The following is a 22,357-nucleotide window of genomic DNA, read 5'->3' as shown; positions in this document are numbered from 1 at the left end:
ATTTTGCATGCATTCATTTTCAGGAATAGCAACAGAGTCGGATTTTAAAATGACTATCGTCAAACAAATATGGTAAGCCTGAATCGTAAAAAAGACTGATTCCAGCTGGGCATCAGAACAGGTTAATTCTACAAGGGTAATTGATTTATCTTGTATTTTAAGAATAAATTTCCCTGCCGGACTAAAAGCAGATTCAGAATTGAAGAATAGAAAGCAAGAAGGGGAAATGTGCCCCATATTAAGACCGACTGATACACTTCTGATGGATCTGTTGTGCAGTCTGTTTACATTGACATGACGCCTTGAGCTACCTTGGTTGTCTCTGAACAGAAACCTGTGCAGTAAAAGCTATGCTTATCTTTTGTGAGCTTATATTTTTCACTCTGCTGCCAGTTGCAATGGAGATTGGAAATGCCCGTCACACCAAGGAACAGCACCAGCAGCACACAGCTCAGGCAGTCGAGCGAGAAAGGTAAGTAGCCTCTTGTGAAAAGGAAATGTAGAAGTATTTGATTTCCCATTTTGGCTTTTTTTTTTAACATTAAAAAGGTTGTTATTCTTGGTTGCAATTATTTATTCAGTTTTGCCATTTGTTTTAGCAGAATGATTTGATTTTGTTTATTTTTGTCACAGTTGGTCTGCATATTCAGTTCTATGAAGACTGTCTTATGTAAACTGTTTACCTAGAAGCTCATTTCATTTACTTGGAATAGCAATTGAGGATAGCTTTCTGATGGGGTTGTTTTATTTTCTCTTATATAACTGTCTTCATCATTCTGAACAAATATCTTGAAGGATGCCTCTCCAGCATGGCACTGTACTACCTAACTCTGAACAATACGTGTCCATCATTAACTCTGAATCTTACCAATCTGGTCTCCATCCTGTTCACTGAAGTGTACCCCAGCTGAATTGCAGTGCTTTAGATCATCAATCTCATTGACCTTCAACTTGACTCAATGCCCACATATTCCATCGTTCATTCATGAGACAACTCTAAGGTAAATCTTCCAAAATAAAGATGGAAGAAACGTGTGCACAGTTTTCTTCAAGAACAGTCAACTCCATGGACTAGAAATAATGGAAAGACCATCAGTCCTTTATTTTATTACCTGTCATTAATACAATTGGCTCAGTCACTTCAGATCAAATGTAGAATTATTTTGCCAGAGTGGCTTAACCAGATATTCTAAACCACCCTCAGGTCCATGAGAGACAAGGGCATTGAAAAGCACAGAACGGCATAGTGTTGCATTAACTATGCAATAGATAACTACTAAACTTGAGTTTTGCCAAAGGGGTCTTATGGGAGCCTACAAAAATGTATGTCTTAATTACTTCATTGCAAGCTTCATGTTGAACACATATAGAACAGTACAGCACAGTACAGGCCCCTCAGCCTATAATGTTGTGCTGACCTACTATAAGATCAACTTAACTCTTCTCTCGCACATAACTCTCTCTAAAACTTCCAAATTCTTCCTATAATGAGCTGACCCAAACTGAACACAATACTTCAGGTGTAGTCTAACTTGAATTTTATAGAGCCGCAAAATTACCTCATGGCTCCTGACTAATGAAGCCCAACACTCCATACTTCTTCTCAACCACGCTTTCAACTTGCACAACAACTTTGAGGGATCAATGAATATGGACCCCAAGATCCTTCTGTTCCCCCTTACTATTAAGAATTGTACCATTAACCTTGTACTCTTCCTTTAACTTTGCCCTTCCAAAATGCATCACATCACACTTTTCTGGATTGAACTCCATCTGTTTATTCTCAACCCAGCTCTGCATCCTACAAAAACCTATGACAACCTTTCACACTATCCACGACACCATCAACCTCTATGTCACCTGCAATACCCTCAGATTTTAAATATAAATGGATAATTAAAAAGGTAAAACATAGAAACGCTTCTTTTTTTTGTCTCTTAACCCTTTTAATCAAATCTTTCTTTCTCCCAATTTCACATGTTTAACAATTCTGATTCACTTTCTGGTTTAGACTGGTATTTATTTGTCTCCTTAAAGATACCACAGTTGCTTGCTCTTTTCATTCAGGTCAGAGAATCACAGAGTTATATAACACATATGTAGACATTTTGCCCAACCTGTTGAATCTGACTAAGGTACGTCACTGAGTTAGCACTTACCTCTCATCTCCTTAACCTTCCTTATCCATGTACCTGTGTCAAATGCTAATATCATGTGAATGTTTCATTAAGTTCCATGAGTGACCCTTTCATAATGATATTTTGCTCCTCGGAGAGCTATCAGTGAGAAATGTTTGCATAAACAAACTGCCTTTGCTTCTGCATGTATGATAAGCTGAAGGAAAAGTCAGCAAGGGATCTCAGCAGATTAAAGGTTTCATTTTCACTTGTTTCATCCTATCCTGTCAGTCTCAGTTGTTAATATCACTTGCACACCCTGCAATCTTGCCCTTGTATTTGCAAGGATTATTTAAAATATTGGTGCTTTCTAATTATTTAAAAATCCATTTCTTTTATTATAATAACTGACATCCGATGCTTCTGAATAGAGTTTGTTTTATATTTTATTCATAACATTGTAAAAACTTGTTTCACTTTCCTTCAGTCGACCAGAAAGCAAGAGATCAGATTCAACCAAAAGTCACTTAACGAAATCTGAGCAACTCCTACGAATAGACGATCATGATTTTGCAATGAGACCCGGATTTGGAGGTAGGTTTATAAAAAAATAAATGAGACGAGGAAGTCTACAGATGCTGGAAATCCAAAGCAACAGATGCAAAGTGCTGGAGGAACTCAGCCAAACCAGGCAGCATCCACGGAAAAGAGAAAACAGCCAATGTTTTGATCCGGATGAAGAGTCTCGGCCCAAAATGTCAACTGCTCGCTCTTTTCCATAGATGCTGCCTGGCCTGCTGAGTTCCTCTGACATTTTGTGTGTGTTACTTGTAAACATGGTTTACAGAATGTCAGGAGTGGCCGATGTAAATGGTAATTGTGAACTTCCCAGACATGAGATGAAAATGACTGGATTTGGGAAAAATGGTTTATCATTAGAATACAATTTACTGAGCATTTGAAGGGTGGTTTAAACAAAAGAAACCTTTCGGTATTTGGACCCATTTGAGTCAGGTAGTTTTAAGTTCAAGTTCATTAAGACAATGGGAAAACATAAATCCAGGCCAAGTTCATTAAGACAATGGGAAAACATAAATCCAGGCCTTCCTTTCAGTCTGTTACAAAAGTGGCTATAAGCACGGGGAACTGTATTGCCTCCCTTCTTGTCTACCCTATATACCTCAGAATTTAGATACAGCACTGAGTCATGTCATCTGCAGAAATTCTCTGATGACTCAGCAATAGTTGGATGTATTAGGGGAAGATGGGAAGATGAATACAGGGCCCTGGTGGAGGACTCTGTCAAATGGTGCAAGCTGAATTACCTGCAGCTCAAGACAAAGGAGATGGTGTTGGGCTTTAGGAAGACTAGGCCTGCACAGCTCCCTGTTACAATTGATGGTGAGGACTTGGGTGTAGTGAGGTCCTACAAGTACCTGGGGGTGAATGTGGATGATAGACTTGAGTGAATCACCAGCACAAGAAGGGCCAAGGTCACCTCTACTTCCTGAGGAGACTGATGTCCTTTGGAATATTTAGGCCCCTCCTTTACATGTTCTACTAGTCTGTTGCCACCAGTACAATCTTCTATATGGTGGTGTGATGCAATGGCATCAACACAGGTGAAGCCAACAGGCTCAATAAACATATTAGAGAAGTTGTCTCTGTTATAGGAGTCAAACAGGACACACCAGAGGCTGTGGTAGAACAAAGGACCTTACGGAAAATCCTGGCAATTCTGGATGTTTCTCACCCTCTGCATGCCACCTTTGCTAAACAGAGGAGCACTTTCAGTACTAGACTAAGATAGACAATAGACAATAGGTGCAGAAGTAGACCATTCGGCCCTTCGAGCCTGCACCGCCATTCTGAGATCATGGCTGATCATCTACTATCAATACCCGGTTTCTGCCTTGTCCCCATATCCCTTGATTCCCCTATCCATAAGATACCTATCTAGCTCCTTCTTGAAAGCATCCAGAGATTTGGCCTCCACTGCCTTCCGAGGCAGTGCATTCCAGACCCCCACAACTCTCTGGGAGAAGAAGTTTTTCCTTAACTCTGTCCTAAATGACCTACCCCTTATTCTCAAACCATGCCCTCTGGTACTGGACTCTCCCAGTACCTGGAACATATTTCCTGCCTCTATCTTGTCCAATCCCTTAATAATCTTATATGTTGCAATCAGATCCCCTCTCAATCTCCTTAATTCCAGCATGTACAAGCCCAGTCTCTCTAACTTCTCTGCGTAAGACAGTCCGGACATCCCAGGAATTAACCTTGTGAATCTACGTTGCACTTCCTCTACAGCCAGGATGTCCTTCCTTAACCCTGGAGACCAAAACTGTACACAATACTCCAGGTGTGGGCTCAGTGCCCTGTACAAATGCAGAAGGATTTCCTTGCTCTTGTACTCAATTCCCTTTGTAATAAAGGCCAACATTCTATTAGCCTTCTTCACTGCCTGCTGCACTTGCTCATTCACCTTTAGTGAACAAGGACTCCTAGATCTCTTTGTATTTCTCCCTTATCTAACTCTATACCATTCAGATAATAATCTGCTTTCCTGTTCTTACTCCAAAAGTGGATAACTTCACATTTATTCACATTAAACGTCATCTGCCAAATATCTGCCCACTCACTCAGCCTATCCAAGTCACCCTGAATTCTCCTAACATCCTCATCATATGTCACACTGCCACCCAGCTTAGTATCATCAGCAAACTTGCTGATGTTATTCTCAATGCCTTCATCTAAATTGTTGATGTAAATCGTAAACAGCTGTGGTCTCAATACCGAGCCCTGTGGCACTCCACTAGTCACCACCTGCCATTCCGAGAAACACCCATTCACCGTTACCCTTTACTTTCTATCTGCCAACCAGTTTTCAATGTCAATATCTTCCCCCCAATGCCATGAGCTCTGATTTTACCCACCAATCTCCTATGTGGGACCATCAAATGCCTTCTGAAAATTGAGGTACACTACATCCACTGGATCTCCCTTGTCTAACTTCCTGGTTACATCCTCGAAAAACTCCAATAGATTAGTCAAGCATGATTTGCCCTTGGTAAATCCATGCTGGCTCGGCCCAATCCTATCACTGCTATCTAGCTATGCCACTATTTCATCTTTAATAATGGACTCTAGATAACTAGATAACTCCAAAGAGCACTATATGAGGTCATTTTTACTCTTGGCTATTAGGCTCTATAATAAGTCAACCTATAGCCAGGGAAGTGATGACCTCCCTCCTGTTAGACTGTTTGAGAACCATAGAACCATAGAAGATTACAGCACAGAAACAGGCCTTTTGCCCCTTCTTGGCTGTGCCAAACCATTTTTCTGCCTAGTCCCACTGACCTGCACCTGGCCCATATCCCTCCATGCACCTCTCATCCATGTACCTGTCCAAGTTTTTCTTAAATGTTAAAAGTGAGCCCGCATTTAGCACTTCATCTGGCAGCTCATTACACACCCCCACCACTCTGTGTGAAGAACCCCCCCCCCCAATGTTCCCTTTAAACATTTCCCCCTTCATCCTTAACCCATGTCCTCTGTTTTTTTTCTCCCCTAGCCTCAGTGGAAAAAGCCTGCTTGCATTCACTCAATCTATACCCATCATAATTTTATATACTTTTATCAAATCTCCCCTCATTCTTCTACACTCCAGGAAATAAAGTCATAACCTATTCAACCTTTCTCTGTAACTCAGTTTCTCAAGTCCCGGCCACATCCTTGTAAACCTTCTCTGCACTCTTTCAACCTTATTAATACCCTTCTTGTAATTTGGTGACCAAAACTGCACACAGTACTCCAAATCTGGCCTCACCAATGCCTTATAAAACTCACCATAACGTTCCAACTCTTATACTCAATACTTTGATTTATAAAGGCCAATGTACCAAAAGCTCTATTTACTACCCATCTACCTGTGACACCACTTTTAGGGAATTTTGTATTCCTAGATCCCTCTGTTTTACTGCACTCCTCAGTGCCCTACCATTTACCTTGTATGTTCTACCTTGTTTTTTCCTTGCGAAGTGCAATACCTGACACTTATCTGTATTAAACTCCATCTGCCATTTTTCAGCCCACTTTTCCAGCTGGTCCAGATCCCTCTGCAAGCTTTGAAAACCTTCCTCACTGTCCACTACACCTCCAATCTTTGTATCATCAGCAAATTTGCTGATCCAATTTACTACATTATCATCCAAATCATTGATATAGATGACAAGTAACAATGGACCCAACACTGATCCCTGTGGCACACCAATATTCACAGCAGGTTACTTATTAGATTAGATTGTGAGGACATTCAGTCCTCGTTTATTGTCATTTAGAAATTAAGAAATGCATTAAGAAATGATTCAATGTTCTTCCAGTATGATATCACAAAAACACAAGACAGACCAAGACTAACTTACAAAAACCACATAATTATAACATATAGTTACAACAGTGCAAAGCAATGTCATAATTTGATAAGGGCAGACCATGGACACAGTAAAAGAAAGTCTCAAAGTCATCGATAGCCCATCATCTCACGTAGATGGTAGAAGGAAGAAAAACTCTTCCTGCCGTGAACCTCCAGCGCCGCAAAGCTTCCCGATACAGCCTCTGGAAGTATCCGACCACAGCCAACTCTGAGTCCATCCGAAAAACTTCGAGCCTCCAACCAGCCCTCTGACACCGAGCACCATCTCTGCCCTCAGCCCCGGCCACCAAGCAACAGGCAAAGCCGAGGATTTGGGGCCTTCCTTTCTGGAGATTTCTCGATTGCATAGTAGCAGCGGCAGAGAAATAGGCATGTCAGAAGTTTCACCAGATGTTCCTTCGTGCTTCTCACGTCCGTCCCCATCAAATCAGGATTGTACATGGCCCCTACTTACAGATAACAGATATTCATTCCTGGAGTGGCTGCATGCACTGCTGTCGTGCCGCCATTTTCTCATAATAATATTTTTTTATTCCTTCTTACTTCTCTTATAATATTTGTATATCTATGTACTTGTAATGCTACTGTGACTCTGTAATTTCCTTTGGGATCAATAAAGTATCTATCTATCTAAGGAAGTACAGCACTGTTGGAAATGCTGTCTTTTAGATGAAATATTTAACAGTGATCCTGTTTGTTATTTTGCATGGATTCCATATAACTATGCTGTATAAACAATAAACAATAGAATTATGACTGGTTTCCTTTAAGGAATACTGGTCATTTCATGTTATTTTATATGAAAGCATGGATGCAATAGACTGCTGTTTCCTATACTTTAACAGAGTTTACACTTCAAAAAGCACATTAAAATATTTTTCTTTGTAGAATTATAGAACAGAAAAGATTTTTAAAGAATATTTATATGAGCTTTTCAATGCTATTATGTTATATTGTATAATCCAATTCATGGTCTCTGATACTAAATGCAAATACCATCAGCTTGAACTTGTAGGGGCTTCAGAGGTCTGCTTCTCAAACTTTTTAAATGTACTCAATGCCGGAGTTCAAAGAGCTCAAAGAATGGACAAAATGGGTTGAGTAGGCAAACTCATAGACTTACAGACTTGGAAGCTATACTAATGAAGAAAGTTAGAGTTTTAGTAAAACTCTTATTGAGGTAAGTGATGATTACCATTCTGTATGCTTTGCCTCAAAGTACATTTGCTTGAGCACTTGACAAAATGGACAAACTTTTCAACTTCATAGGTTTCTAAACTAATTGGCATTGTGCAAAGTTTGAAAGGGTTATCTTCATTATAAACAAATGCAAAATGGCATTAGCAGTGGTGGCAAAGCTTTTCATTTGGCATCAGTGCATTCATTCCCATCCAACTTCAGAGCAAAATGTGACAGTCAGTTAGAGGAGAAAATTTCAAGGAAATTTTCATGGGCCATTAGCATGAGGATGAAGTTCTTTGGATAGTCAAAGAAGAGTCTTTTGAGGATGAACTTCAAGGAAAGCTGGGAAGAGTTGCATGACCATATGACTAGCTCATGTGATAGACGACTGATCTTTTTAAGTATCTGTCCCACCATAAGTTGCCTATTAACCATAAGACTATGAAACTCTGTAGATCAGCAGCATGGTGCATCATGCTCATGCAATGCCATCTACATGTAATTTTTTTTCTATTGCATGTTAGTATAATGCTACTTGTATATTTTTCTAATATACAAGGAATAGTTGTTTTGGCTCAAGATCCTCCATTAGGGAGGTATAGGATTGATATCGGAGTAATATTTAGGTAAGGCTTCAAGAAATTCAAGCATCAATATTTACTGAGGAGAAGGACATGGAGGATAGGGAGATCAGTCTGGATAGTATAATTTGCTTGGGCTTTTTGAGATAAAGGAGCAAGTGTTGGGACTCTTATAAAACATTAAGAAACATAGATCCCCAGGACCTCATGGGATAAATCTCAGGTTTTTTAAGAGAGGTAAGAAATGAGATTGCTGGGGCCTTGATTAATATCTTCATGTCCTCTCCAGCCTAAGGTAAGATCCTTTAGGACTGGTGAGTAACAAATGTTGATCCATTATTCAAGAAGGGAAATAGTGATAATCCTGGAAACTATAGACCAAAGAAACTCTTGTCAGTGGTGGGGATGTCATTGGAAAGCACTGGTAGGGACAGGATTTGTGAGCAATTGGGAAATCATTGCCTAATTAGGGACTGTCAACATGACCTTGTACAGGGATTCAGTTCTTTGAGGAGGTGTCAAAAGTCACATTTTAAAGTCTCCCTAGCAGGGACCTCTGCTCTTTGTGATATACATAAATGATCTGGATGAAAGTGTAAATACCTGGGTTTGTAAATTTGCAGATTATACAAAGATTGGTGGTGTTGTGGGTAGTATAGAAGACTGCCAAAGGATACTGCAGGATTAAAATCAGTTTCAAATATGGGTGGACAAATGGCAGATGGCCAAGTGTGAAGTGTTCTACTTTGGGCAACCAAACGTGAAGAAACGATACAATGTCGATGGCAAGACCCTTAACAGATCTTGGGGTCCAAGTGCATACTGCCTGAAAGTGGCTATAGTGGTTGGAGTGGTAAAGAAGGGATATGGCATGCTTGCCTTTATTGGTCAACAAGCTGGACTCAAGAGAAAGAAATTTTAGGTTGCAACTTTGTAACACTGTAGTTAGGGCCAATCTGGATTGGTGCTGTTACGTACCCCGTAACTGGGAGTCAGACCAGCAGAGAAAGAAGAATCCGTTGGAGTCTGGTGGTACCAAACTAAAGGTGTTTATTAGTAAACTACACAATACAATATCAAAAATGCAAATATACATATAAAACAAGTTAGCAGTAATAAACCTAAAAGTGTAGGAATAATAGTAATAATCAATAATAAACAAGCTCTATTGATGTCTAGGGGTAAATGAATTGTCAGAGGAAAGTCTAGAGTTCAGTTCATAAATGCTGATATAGTTATGGTTGTTGTATTGAAATTGTTGGAGAGAGAGAGCGAGCGAGCGAGATGTAACAGCAACTGCTGCAGCAGGCAAACCTTTTGTGGCTTTCTTAATCCGTCGTGTCGTTGTGGCCATTCAGTTATGACCTCTCTGGTCTTCAGCTAGACCATTCTTCTGTGGTGGACTCATCACTCTGGCATGAGTGGACACACACACACAAGTCCCCACCTTTCCTTGCTGTAACACTGTGAGTTTAACTGACTGATCTCCTGGTTCGGTCTCCGAAGCCCCCACCTTTCTGTGGGTTCCCAACACTCAGTCAGAATCCACTGGTGTGTCTGAAGGGTGTCTCTCCAGACCTGTCTTTTTATCCCCACTCACGGGGTCTCAGCTATCCATCAACTCTGAATGACCGTGTCCATCAAATCAGGCCACTCCTGCTGTCTCCTTAGGAATATTAACGAGCAAAGTAAAGTCCTTGTAGTGGAAGGTAAATAATCCAGGAAGAGTCATAATACAGTAAATCAACAGTCTCCCTCCCCCTCTTATCTGTAGCAGATGTCCTTGCCTGGGCTTTATCTCTCTCTCTCAGTAGCAGCATAGCAACAGCAATAGTTCGTAGTTCTCAGGAGGGGGGGTTGGGAATGGTTAACTCTGCACCCCATTGACCATCAGGTCTGTTCATCACTCATAACAGTGCATTCAATTCTATCCACTCCATAATAGGAAGGGTGTCGAAACATTGGAGAGGGTGCAGAAGAGTTTCACCCTAATGCTTCCTTGAATTAGACAGAATTTACTATAAAGAGAGTTTGGACAAACATGGATTGTTTACTTTTTGGAGTGGTAGAAGCTGAGGGGAGATCTGATAAAGATTTATAAGATTGAAAGGCAGACAGTATCTTTTTCCACAGTACTAAAATGTTTAATACTAAAGGGCCTGCAATTAAGATGGGGGTGGTGTAAGTTCAAAGGAGATGTGGGTGAAGTTGTTTATGCAGAGAGTGGTGGCTGCCTGCTGGAATGTGCAGGCTGGTGGAGGCAAATGAGATAGTGCTGTTCAAGAGACTCTGAGTTAGGCAGATGAATAGGCAGGAAATGAAGATACATTGAACATTGTATAGGCAGAGGGATTAGCTTAGTTGGTGGCTTGATTACTAATTGAATTAATTCAGCATAACACTGTGGGCTGAAGGGTCTGTTGCTATGTGTACTGTTCTAAGTTCTACCTTCTAACTTACATTAGTTAGAACCGCGGCCCTTTTACTACTAGCTTAAGATTGAATCACAGAGGATTTTCTCTTCTGAATGCTGGTACGTTGGCTACAGAAATCATGAACATCAGTTTGCATGAGGCATGATTGATATCCTCAAATCAAATAGGAGAAAACTCCTTAGGGGAGAAAGAAGGTTTCTCTTCTTAGCAATGGCCAAGGACTCTTGGCCAACAGATTCTTAGGTATGATGCTGAAGAAGGACCTGATAATCTAATAGAGCAAGGATGGTCATATGGCCATCTGATTGAAAGGGTACCTGGCTGAGCACAGAAAACCGGTTCTGATCAACTGATTGGGGTCTTCACTAATATCTTTAACCTCTCACTTCGGTAGTCTGAGGCACCTGTAAGATCATAAGATATAGGAACAAAAGTAGGCCATTCAGCCTATCGAGTCTGCTCTGCCATTCAATTATGGGCTGGTCAAATTCTTCCAGTTATCCCCACTCCCCTGCCTTCTCCCCATACTGTTTAATGTGCTGGCTAATCAAAGACCTATTTATCTCTGCCTTAAATGAACCCAATGACTTGGCCTCCACAGCTGCTCATGGCAACAATTTCCACAGATTTACCACCCTCTAACTGAAGTAATTTTTCCTTATCTCTGTTTTAAATAGACGTCCTTCAATCTTGAAGTTGTCCCTTTTTGTCCTAGACTCCCCTACCATGGGAAATAACTTTGCAATATCTAGTCTGTTCAGGCCTTTTAACATTTGGTATGTTTCTATGAGATCCCTCCTCATTCTCCTGAACTCCAGGGGATACAGCCCAAGAGCTGCCAGACCTTCCTCATACGGTAACCCTTTCATTCCTGGAATCATCCTTGTGAATGAAACACCCACCTGTTTCAAGCAGGCTCCAATTATATGGGTGCTCAAGAGCAACATTGTAACCTGCCTCAATGACTATCATCCATTAGCACTTACATTTACTGTGATAAACTGCTTTGAGATGTAGATGTTGAAACATATCATCGCCTGCTTGAGGAGCGAGTTGGATCTGATCCAATTTGCAAACAGGTCTACAGAAGATGCCATTTCTTTGGCTTTTCACTCAACCCTGGAACATCTGCACATTGAAGATCTGGACATCAGGTTTCTCTTCATTGATACAGCTCTGTGTTCAACACTAACATCCTCTCAAAACTAATCAATAAGCTTCAAGAACTAGGCCTCGATACTTCCTGGTGCAACTCAATTTCTTCACTTTCAGAACCCAGTCAGTTTAGATTGGCAACATCTCCTCCACAATCACCATGAGCACAGGTGCTCAACAAGACTGTATGCTTAACCTTCTGTTCTGCTTGCTTTATACTTATGATTGTGAGGCTAAATACAGCTCCAGTGCCATATTCAATTTTGCTGATGACACCACTGAGGTTATCTGAATCAAAGGTGGTGACGAATCAGTATTTAAAAGGGAAATTGAAAATCTGGCTGAATGGTGCCACAAAAACAACCTCTCACTCAGTGTCAGCAAGAACAAAGAGCCAATTATTGACTACGGGAGGAAGAAACCAGAGGTCCATCAGCCACTCCTCATCTGGAGATCAGAGATGGAGAGAGTTGACAACTGTAAGTTCCCCAATGTTATCCCTTCAGAGGATCTGACTGGGGTCCAGCACAAAAATGGAACAACAGTGTCCCTACTTTGTTATAAGTTTGAGAAGATTCAGCATGTCATCTAAAACTTTGACAAATTTCTATATATACATGATAGAGAGTATACTGACTGGTTGTATCATGCCTATGCATGGAAACACCAATGCCCTTGAACAGAAAAGATGACAAAAGATAATACATACAGCTCACTCCATCACATGTAAAGCCCTCCCCACCTATGAACACATCTACAAGGAGCACGGTTGCAGGAAAGCAGAATCCATCCACGAGAACCCACCACCATCTAGGTCATGTTCCTGCCTCACAGCTGTCAACAGGATGGGTGTACAGGAACCTCAGGGCTCACCCCACCAGGTTCAGTAAAAAGTTATTATCCCTCAACCATCAGGCTCTTGAACCAAAGGCAATAACTTCACTCAAACCAACACTGAAGTTTTCCCATTACCTATGGACTCACCTTCAAGGACACTTCATCTCATGTTCTCAATACTTATTGCTTACATATTTTCTTTGTGTTATTCTTTTGTCAGGATGTTGTCTTTTGCACATTGGTTTTTGCCCATCTTGTTATGTGTATTTTTCATTGATTCTATTGTTTCTTTGTATTTACTGAGAATGCTTGCAAGAAAATAAATCTCAGGGGGTATACCGTGACATATATGTACTTTGATATTAAATTTACTTTGTACTTTGATAATACAGGCAACTGCTTTGCAGAATCATGTGAAATTCTTAACAGACGGACTCCTCTCAGAGATCAAGAACTGAATGATTATGAGGAGGAATAGGCAGCAAATTTAGTTACAGAATTCGATATTCAAATCTTCTACAGATCTATTTTCTGCAAATGGTCAACAAGCTCTCCAGTACTGCTTAGGACAACTAGATTCAAATCAGCATCATCCTCTTTCATCTGGTTGAACTTGATTTTCCTTTGAACAAAATTTCCTTCCACACATTTCTTCCAAATTAAAAAAAAAACTGTTGTTCTGGCAACCCAATTGTTCCTAGTAATGTATGCCTTTCCCTAGATTGTCTGGGCCATACTTCTTGCCTGCTGTATTTATATCTCGTTCTTTATCTCATTTTCTATTACACAAGCACCAGAGTTAGTTCCAGTTATTACATTTGTTCAAAATTGAAAAGTTCATCAAATTATTCTTCTTTATATCGATGCTCTCTGACATATTGTATTTTTTACCATTTATATTTTTATTTCAGATTTCATGCACCTGTATTTGTTTTATGTTAAGATATCCAAAACACACACTGTAGGTCAAAAACTGTTTTTGGAACATGGGGAATTAAAATATTTTTAAAAAAGTTAAAATACAACTTATTTGTTTTTAATTGTTTTGTTTTTAAGGACCAGCAGTAAGAGTTGGTATAGATGTCCAGATTGAAAGCATTGACAGCATTTCTGAAGTTGATATGGTAAGCCTAAGGTTCAGTTATTTACAATAAAACAATAGTACATAAATACATAGGACAGCACAATGAACTTCTCTTTTCTTGTACAATTTGCATTTGATTTAGACTGATGGATATAAGGAAAAGGTGATTGTTAAAAAAAGATATTGATAATCATGTTTCTCTGCTGATTATCCCCATCTCCATTAGATGGATCAAGCATTAGCAGTAATAATCTTTATTTCTTACAGTCTTTATTCACATATTTGGTTCTTATCCTCAGGACTTTACAATGACTTTATACCTGAGACATTACTGGAAAGATAGCAGACTTGCTTTTCCGAGTTCCAACAACAAAAGTATGACATTTGATGGAAGATTAGTCAAGAAAATTTGGGTTCCAGATGTATTTTTTGTTCATTCTAAGAGATCTTTCATACATGACACCACCATGGAGAATATCATGCTCAGGGTATATCCAGATGGCCACATACTCTACAGTCTAAGGTAAAATATTAATTCAAAATTTGCTTGTTGTTTTCAGGACTGATTTGTCATATTAAGATTGAGTATGTTTTTCTTCTACAAATGTCTTCCAAGTGGTTTACCCTTTGATGTTGAGAACAGAAACCCTGTCTTCTGTTAATCACTAGTCTCATAGTACAAATGTTTGTATTTTATCCCAGATAACATTCCCACTACACAAATTATACTACTATTATAAAGCATTACATGAACCCTCTTATTTCCACAGTCTTTCAAATTTCAGTAGTAATTTTATAACTTCTTTTAACTTGCTCTTTCATTATAGTGCTTCAAATCAGTCCTTAAAATAATTGCAGATTAGGTTAAAAGTAAGGAATTGCACCATTTCCAAATTTAGAAAATGCTAAACGTCCAACTTTTGATTCAGAGAAAAATTGTGGAATAGCATTGGTCCAAAGTGCAGGCACACCTGTGTTTTATTTTAATGACCCGCAGAAAGAGTTGAGATAGATGTCCAGATTGAAAGCAAGAATCAGACTTTGCAACCAAAGCCCTATCTCTTCATTTGACTAGTTTCCAGCTAAAAGGAAAACTTTCCCACTGAACTTGATCTTTCATGCATTTGATAAGGGATTGCCTTTAATAGCATATAAAGTCCGGCAATACTGCACGGATGAAATTCTGGTGGAGATGGAGAATGAACCAATGGTCCACAATAACACAATGAAGATATGTGGACAATGCTGAAAGTTGAATTCTCCAGTGATGCAAAGATATTGAATAACATCTAGAGATAAAACATTTGTAAGAGAAATAGAAGAGTGATATTTTAATGTTTCCTGCTATCGTTGCCACCCCTTGTCACCTGCCAAGCTTAGTACCAATCTACGGCAGGGACCCATACACCGTCTTTGAGATACATTTGGATCTTTTGTGAAATAGTATTCAGAATTGTTAGAAAAACTTGCTTGGTTTTAATAGCCTCGGCAGCAGTTTGGCTTGGCATTTGTTAAGGAGATGATTGGTTAGTATGTACAAACGTTTGTACTATTTGTCATGAATATCTCTTGTCATACTTCACTGAATATAGTAAAGCTTTTGTTCTGAGAAAATAATAAAATTCTACTATTCCAAACAATCTGATTCAATATGAAAAACAAAATATATAGAAACATTTGAATGATACAAAATTTTAAATTATCTTGGTTGATTCTACTTTGTGTGACAGAAATGATTACAACAGCACTCAAGATGCATTATTCCATCCAGGGCTTACTGACACTGGCTTATTCACATTGAAATTAGTAACATTGTTGAAATATACAGAATACATGAGGAATTTGCCGGGCAAGTACTGAGAAGGAGGTTCTGCTTGTGGAGAAATCCAGAAGCTGGTTCCATTTTTTTCATAATATGATGTCACCCACTTAAATTAGAGATGATGGTAATGCATCATTGGACATCTCTACCACGGGGAACTCTAGAGGCTGGGGCTTTTAAATTTATTCAGGGCAGAGAGAGATGGATTTTTAGCTTATAGGGGAGTCAGGGATGATTCGGAACAGACAGAAAGGTTGAGCTGAAACCAGGAGCAGATCAGTCATGATCTTATTGATCGATGGTACGGCATGGCTGTAGTGTGCACTCTCTACTAGATGCACTGCAGCAACTTTAAAAGGCTTCATTGAAGTTAACTCTCAAAATGCCCAGACTCTACTACTCACAAGAATTAGACAGAAAATGGTCTAGGGACATCATAACCTACAACTTTCCTTTCAAGTCAAACACCATTTAATTTTATTAATTATTCACTGATACTGGACTGAACTCCAGACAAAGGAGCATTACAATTTCAACGCACAGAAGGCAGCATTTCAAGAGACCACACACCACCACCACATTCACAGGGACAATCTGTGATGAGCATTAAATACCATAGATAACACTTAACAAATTGGCTATATTGACAGTGAAGGGCAAAACTGGATAGATCTGTCAGGGCTAATTAATCTTGAACTTTACTGTCAAATATAGCATGCATATCTCAGATAGCTATAAGTCTGCTTTTCAAATTGTTTTGATGTTTATGAAATAGAAGTCTTATTTATTATGATGAATATTTTCTATAGGACAACTGTCACTGCCACGTGTTCAATGGATTTTAGCAACTTTCCTCTTGATATTCAGAACTGCTCACTTGAGCTTGAAAGCTGTAAGTAACTTTCATTCAGCTAACTTTGACTAGCATTGCTAATTCCTTCAAAACATTTAGATCAGTCCCAAAATATAGGTTTTGTTTCTAGTTTGATGCAGCCGCTATAGACAGAAATATGTGTTCTTTCCTTTACTGCATTTTATACTTTTACTCCCAAACAAATCCTGGAAAAGTCAAAAGATACCAACTTAAGTAGTTTGATTTTTAAAATTAATTCTTTTAAAGGGAGTCAGTGTGATATAAATCATATCAAAATGCATGGCTCTTTGCTGTTTCTCTGTGTGTGCATTTATTTTCAATGGAGAGATAACAGAAAACGAATTAGAGAAAACTCTAAATTTGAAGCAAGAGCTAAATAAACATCTTCAAGAGCTTTCATTGTATGATGAATTTTCAAAAAATATATTTATCTTAGCATTATTGTGGTATCATTAAATTTGAGGCAACTTTTCTCTCCTTTAAAAAAATTGACTCATTCATTACTTGTGGTCTGTAAGGAATAGCAGGTACATTGCTTCCATATACATCTCTTATATCTAAATATCCAAGTTCGAGAATGAAATCTGCTTACATTTGTAACCCCCTGGGTCGCCTCAGGCTCGCTCAGCTCGTTCTCGTCTAGGGGGAGCAGCCTTCGGCCCCGCCAAACTGGGTAATCTGCTGGTGTGGATGCTGTGTGATGTCCCCGCCTCGCCCAAAAACAGACAGTACACCATATGCAATTAAATGAGTACAATTTATAAAGGTTACTATAACTAAGTGATTAATAACGATACAGTATATATGAAGAAAAAAATAAAGAAAAGGCGCCAAACTTATCAAAGTCCAAACCACTTCGTGCACAACCGTTGGAGCTCAATTACTGAAGTCTTCTGGCCTCCATTTGATCCCCTCCGAACTCCTCGACTCGCAGCTTAGGACCATCTGAAGTGGTCAACCAAGCACATCTAGCTTCATCTCCTCTCCTCGGAGTACCTCCTGGCCTCGGACCCCCGCTCGGGGTCCGTTCCTCGCCCAGTTTACAGCATCGCGTCCTCTCTCTCTCAACCCCTCGCGCCGATCTCCCCAAAAGCCCGCCAACAATAGCTTACAGACTCAGAAGAAAGAACAACATTAATCCCAATTGGTTTACAAAGGAATACAATTCTCGTTATCAGTAAATTTTAACCTAAACAAGCTTCCAGCACTCTCTCGCTTTTAACAAAACAAAGAAGCCATTTTGATTACATACACAGTAACAAAGAAAAAAGAAGAAACCCCCTTTACACTCTCCCCCCACCAAATAAAAGTCATGTCCTCATGACTATTAACTAACTCGCCACCTTTCCTGCCAACACACCGTAACCCAAGCACAAGCAGTGACATCTCCTCCCCACACAGTAAACTTCACTCCCTGTTCCTCAGGCACTACATAGGCAAGCTATCTGGGAGTTCCCTAACCCTTCTGAGACCTCCGTACCCCCTCACCTAAACCCTTCAGGCTAGGACACAACTGGGGATACCTGGGGCCTGCTACCAACTCCTCTCTCAACCTCTCACTCATGCCCCCCCACTGCACACAGCTAACCCTGCCCACTACACCTGACTCAGTGGGAGAAGGGCCAAAGGTCTCTTCCTCAATTGAGGGAAAGTCAGCAAAAGGCAGCATGTACCACATATCCAGCACATTATCCATTGAATCTGTATTCTTCCTCATTTCTGTGATTGGTAGCTGCTGTTTGATCTTCTCCAAACGGAAACACGTGGCCTGCACTGCTCCTGCAGACTCTTCAGCCTCCTGCTCAGTATTCACTGCACTTCTCTCCAGCTTTTTCTTCCTCATGACTTCTTCCAGATCAACTTTCTCCAGTCTCTCTGTCTTCATTTCAAATTTGATTCTGTAGAGACAGTCACTCATGAGCTGCGACCTTCGCCAGCCCTGGCATGTGTCCAGAAAACACTTTAACTTTGTAGTTCTCAGCCGCTCCTGCAACAACAACACTTCATATTCTCCTGAGGCAAATCCAAATACCAGGAGATCTTCCACATCTGCCAAAACTCCAAATGCCTCCACATCCCCTATGGTCTTCCACATGTCCCGCAGGAAGGTTGCAAGGGCTCCAGATATGCCCTGTGGCATCTTTTCGGACCCGAAGACTCCTAGGGAATTTATAACGGCTGTCTTCTCCTTGTTGGCCCCACTCATCGGGATCTGGCAACATCCACTCCTCAGATCCAGCACCTTAAACCACTTCACACCACTCAGACAGGCCATCGCCTCTTCGGCCCTCAGGGCCGTATTCTGGTCACTGACAGTGCGCCTCTTCAGCACAATATAATCCACACACACGCTGCCTACGTCTTCCACGGCTTCAGGGGCCAGTCGCTGCAACCTCTCTCTCTCCGAGGTGTCTTCAGCAGTCAACTCCCCTCTCTCGTGGTATTTCGCAGCGTCCACTAAGAGGGTCTCACCCTCAGATACTTCCCCCAGGCTGTACCACCACTGGCTCTTGTTTGAATTTGGTATCGGCCCAATGCTGCTACACACGTCCGCACAGACAGCTCGAAACTCTGGGTGCATCGACAATGCCTCCAAACAGCTCTCACCCGCCTCCTCTGGGCAGGTCCCCAAGCGCACCAGCAGGATATTAGTTCTCTCCAGAACCGAAACGCTGCCCGTCTCAACATTGTCTGGACACATCAGCATTAACGATTCACGAACCTCAGTCACCTCCACATTTGCCTCTAAGAACTCAATTTTCACTGACCAACAACCGTCGTCTGGATAATTACTGGCACTGGTACCCCAAATCTCAAGTGTCCTCAATGTCAAGGGTAAATGCTTCCAATAACGGTTATAAAACAAACTGTACAGCAACTTAACTGGTGCCCTGGTGCTGAGGATGGCTTTAACTTGACTTCCATCCATCCGTGACAACACCTGTGCGCATGGCCCCTCTAAGCCTTCAGGAATAGGGTCTGTTCCTTTTGGGAGTTCCTTGGTACATTGCTGGGAACGTGCTCCCCCAGAGACCCCAAGCCGTTCCCCCACTGGGCCTCCTCTAAGTTTCCCGACACCTCTCAGATCAATGGAATAACTGATCCCCCTGACAGATCCCCTTGGCACTGCAAGCAATTTATCTGCCCTCCTAGCCAAAAGGGATACCCTAAAAACTTTCCACCAATCTCCTGCCACGGATATGATAAGCCCCGCAGCTGTGGCATTTGACTTCCAGTCGAACTACATGTATTTTCCCACACTTTCCCGAAACTGGCAGCTGTCACGTCGAGGTAATTGCGCCCGACAGTTCTAACAACGTCACCAGCCCGCCTACTCAAACTTTCAACCAGTCCCTGTCGCTTTCCCTCAGCCAAGCACTGCCACTCACCCAACAACTGAGAGGCCTGTTCCACCCACACCTCCGCCCCTTTAGGGCTGGACGTTATTCCAACAACCGGGCGGAGCTCACCACTGCTGAAACATCCCAACCTATCACTCCTCACTCTCCAAGCAGTACGGACAGCCCATGGTCCCACCACCTTTTCGTCAACGCTAGTCGGAACTCGAACAACGCCCTCTGGGGCACCAACAGCCACCCCACCCAAAACACACGCAGTGATAACCAACAATCGCACACCCGCAAAGGCACACCAGCTCTTCGCCGCAGACACAATTTAAAGAGGGTGATCACACAGCTTCCACAGAAATCAATCCCGGACGAGCACCCCACAATGTAACCCCCTGGGTTGCCTCAGGCTCGCTCAGCTCGTTCTCGTCTAGGGGGAGCAGCCTTCGGCCCCGCCAAACTGGGTAATCAGCTGGTGTGGATGCTGTGTGATGTCCCCGCCTCGCCCAAAAACAGACAGTACACCATATGCAATTAAATGAGTACAATTTATAAAGGTTACTATAACTAAGTGATTAATAACGATACAGTATATATGAAGAAAAAAATAAAGAAAAGGCGCCAAACTTATCAAAGTCCAAACCACTTCGTGCACAACCGTTGGAGCTCAATTACTGAAGTCTTCTGGCCTCCATTCGATCCCCTCCGAACTCCTCGACTCGCAGCTTAGGACCATCTGAAGTGGTCAACCAAGCACATCTAGCTTCATCTCCTCTCCTCGGAGTACCTCCTGGCCTCGGACCCCCGCTCGGGGTCCGTTCCTCGCCCAGTTTACAGCATCGCGTCCTCTCTCTCTCAACCCCTCGCGCCGATCTCCCCAAAAGCCCGCCAACAATAGCTTACAGACTCAGAAGAAAGAACAACATTAATCCCAATTGGTTTACAAAGGAATACAATTCTCGTTATCAGTAAATTTTAACCTAAACAAGCTTGCAGCACTCTCTCGCAACAAAGAAGTATTCCTGCTTTTAACACAACAAAGAAGCCATTTTGATTACATACACAGTAACGAAGAAAAAAGAAGAAACCTCCTTTACACATTGATTTTTCCTTCTGTTGTGCAAGGCCTCTCTTTGGTTTCCTACCCTGAAAAACCCAGTTAATTTGAGAAACTTAGTGAAGGCATTTACTGTGATCCAAAGTCTGCTACTCTGCAGACCAGCATGCCGTTACACTAAGACCATATACCAGCTGACACTAAAATTCTAATTAAACTTAGAAAATCAGGACTCCTACAAAACCAGTGAATAATAAGCATAAAAAAGTAATGCCCTACTTGTAGTGAGCTAACCGATCTCAACTGTGAAGATGGGGATGCTTTGAATGTTTTAGGAAACACTGTGATACCACAAAAGCTGCCATTAATCCCACTGTCCAAAATATTCCAGATATAAAATTTGTCAGCCCAAGGAAGGAACATTATTTCATTTGGGTCTGGCATTCTCAAATATATCTGTAATTATTTTCTATAACCAAATATTTTTATTTTGGTGTCCTTTCTAAAATCACTTGCATAAAGGAATATTTTAGCTTTAACAAATATCTGTTACAAAGTTTATGTTAAATAAAATGATCTTTTTGCCTAATTATGTTTGTATTGGTTATGATATTTTATGAAAGTGGTTTAAAACAAAAACAGTAAACACATTCTGGAATAGTCAGTTTTTGTCAGGTTCACAAATTGTTTGAATTTCAAGGGAAAGATCTAGAGAAATATATGAAAAAAATACAACATCTACCCTGAAAGTTTCTATGAAAATCTAATGAATGCCCTTCATATTAGATCAAACTTTGCTAATCATGTACAAATGGTAATCCAACCTGTACCTCCATGCATTGTTGTCTTGATTGTTGGGGATTGATGAAAAAGGCAAAATTATTCTCAGGCACAGGGTGTAACCTTCTTAGTGAATTGTGGTTTGATCACATTTGTTTGTTTTTCCTGCAGATGCCTACAATGAAAAAGATCTACTGCTTCACTGGAAGAATGAAAACGAACCACTTAAAACAGATGAGCAGATTTTACTTGCTCAGTTTTTCATTGAAGAATTCCGTGCTTCGAGTGGACTTGCTTTTTATAGCAGTACTGGCAAGTTTCTGTCATTATTATAAATTTTTTTTTATTCAGAATCTACATCACATCCATCATAACATCTTCAGTTTCATAACCCCATCTGTTTCATACTCTTGCTCTGGTAACTTTGCACTCTAGTCATTCTTCTCTCTGTACTCCTCCCCATCACTCTGTTTATCATTCTCAACTTCTGACAAGGAAGACAACACAAAACAGTCATTCTTTGGGGAGAGAAAATCTGCAGATGCTGGAAGTCCGAGCAACACACACAAAATGCAGGAGGAACTCAGCAGGCCAGGCAGCATCTATGGAAAAAAGTACAGTCAACATTTCAGTTCCTGCCAAAAGGTT

At 40.8% G+C, this 22,357-nt stretch overlaps 1 protein-coding gene across 1 annotated transcript in view; it reads left to right on the top strand.

The window, feature by feature from the left end:
- The first annotated feature begins 221 nt into the window (after positions 1-221).
- The window catches only part of LOC132393232 (gamma-aminobutyric acid receptor subunit rho-1-like), a 43,353-nt gene continuing 21,217 nt past the window's right edge, over positions 222-22,357 (top strand). Inside the window, exons 1-6 of the mRNA XM_059968228.1 lie at positions 222-472; positions 2,605-2,711; positions 13,802-13,869; positions 14,129-14,352; positions 16,461-16,543; positions 21,881-22,021. Of these exons, the coding sequence (XP_059824211.1) occupies positions 351-472; positions 2,605-2,711; positions 13,802-13,869; positions 14,129-14,352; positions 16,461-16,543; positions 21,881-22,021 (745 nt within the window). The 5' untranslated portion in view covers positions 222-350. The remainder of the gene's footprint in view (positions 473-2,604; positions 2,712-13,801; positions 13,870-14,128; positions 14,353-16,460; positions 16,544-21,880; positions 22,022-22,357) is intronic.

The sequence above is a fragment of the Hypanus sabinus genome, chromosome 4 (assembly GCF_030144855.1).
Source record: "Hypanus sabinus isolate sHypSab1 chromosome 4, sHypSab1.hap1, whole genome shotgun sequence".
NCBI lineage: Eukaryota > Metazoa > Chordata > Chondrichthyes > Myliobatiformes > Dasyatidae > Hypanus > Hypanus sabinus.
Note: the sequence above shows the minus strand (reverse complement) of the source record. Positions and strands in the feature narration are given on the sequence as shown.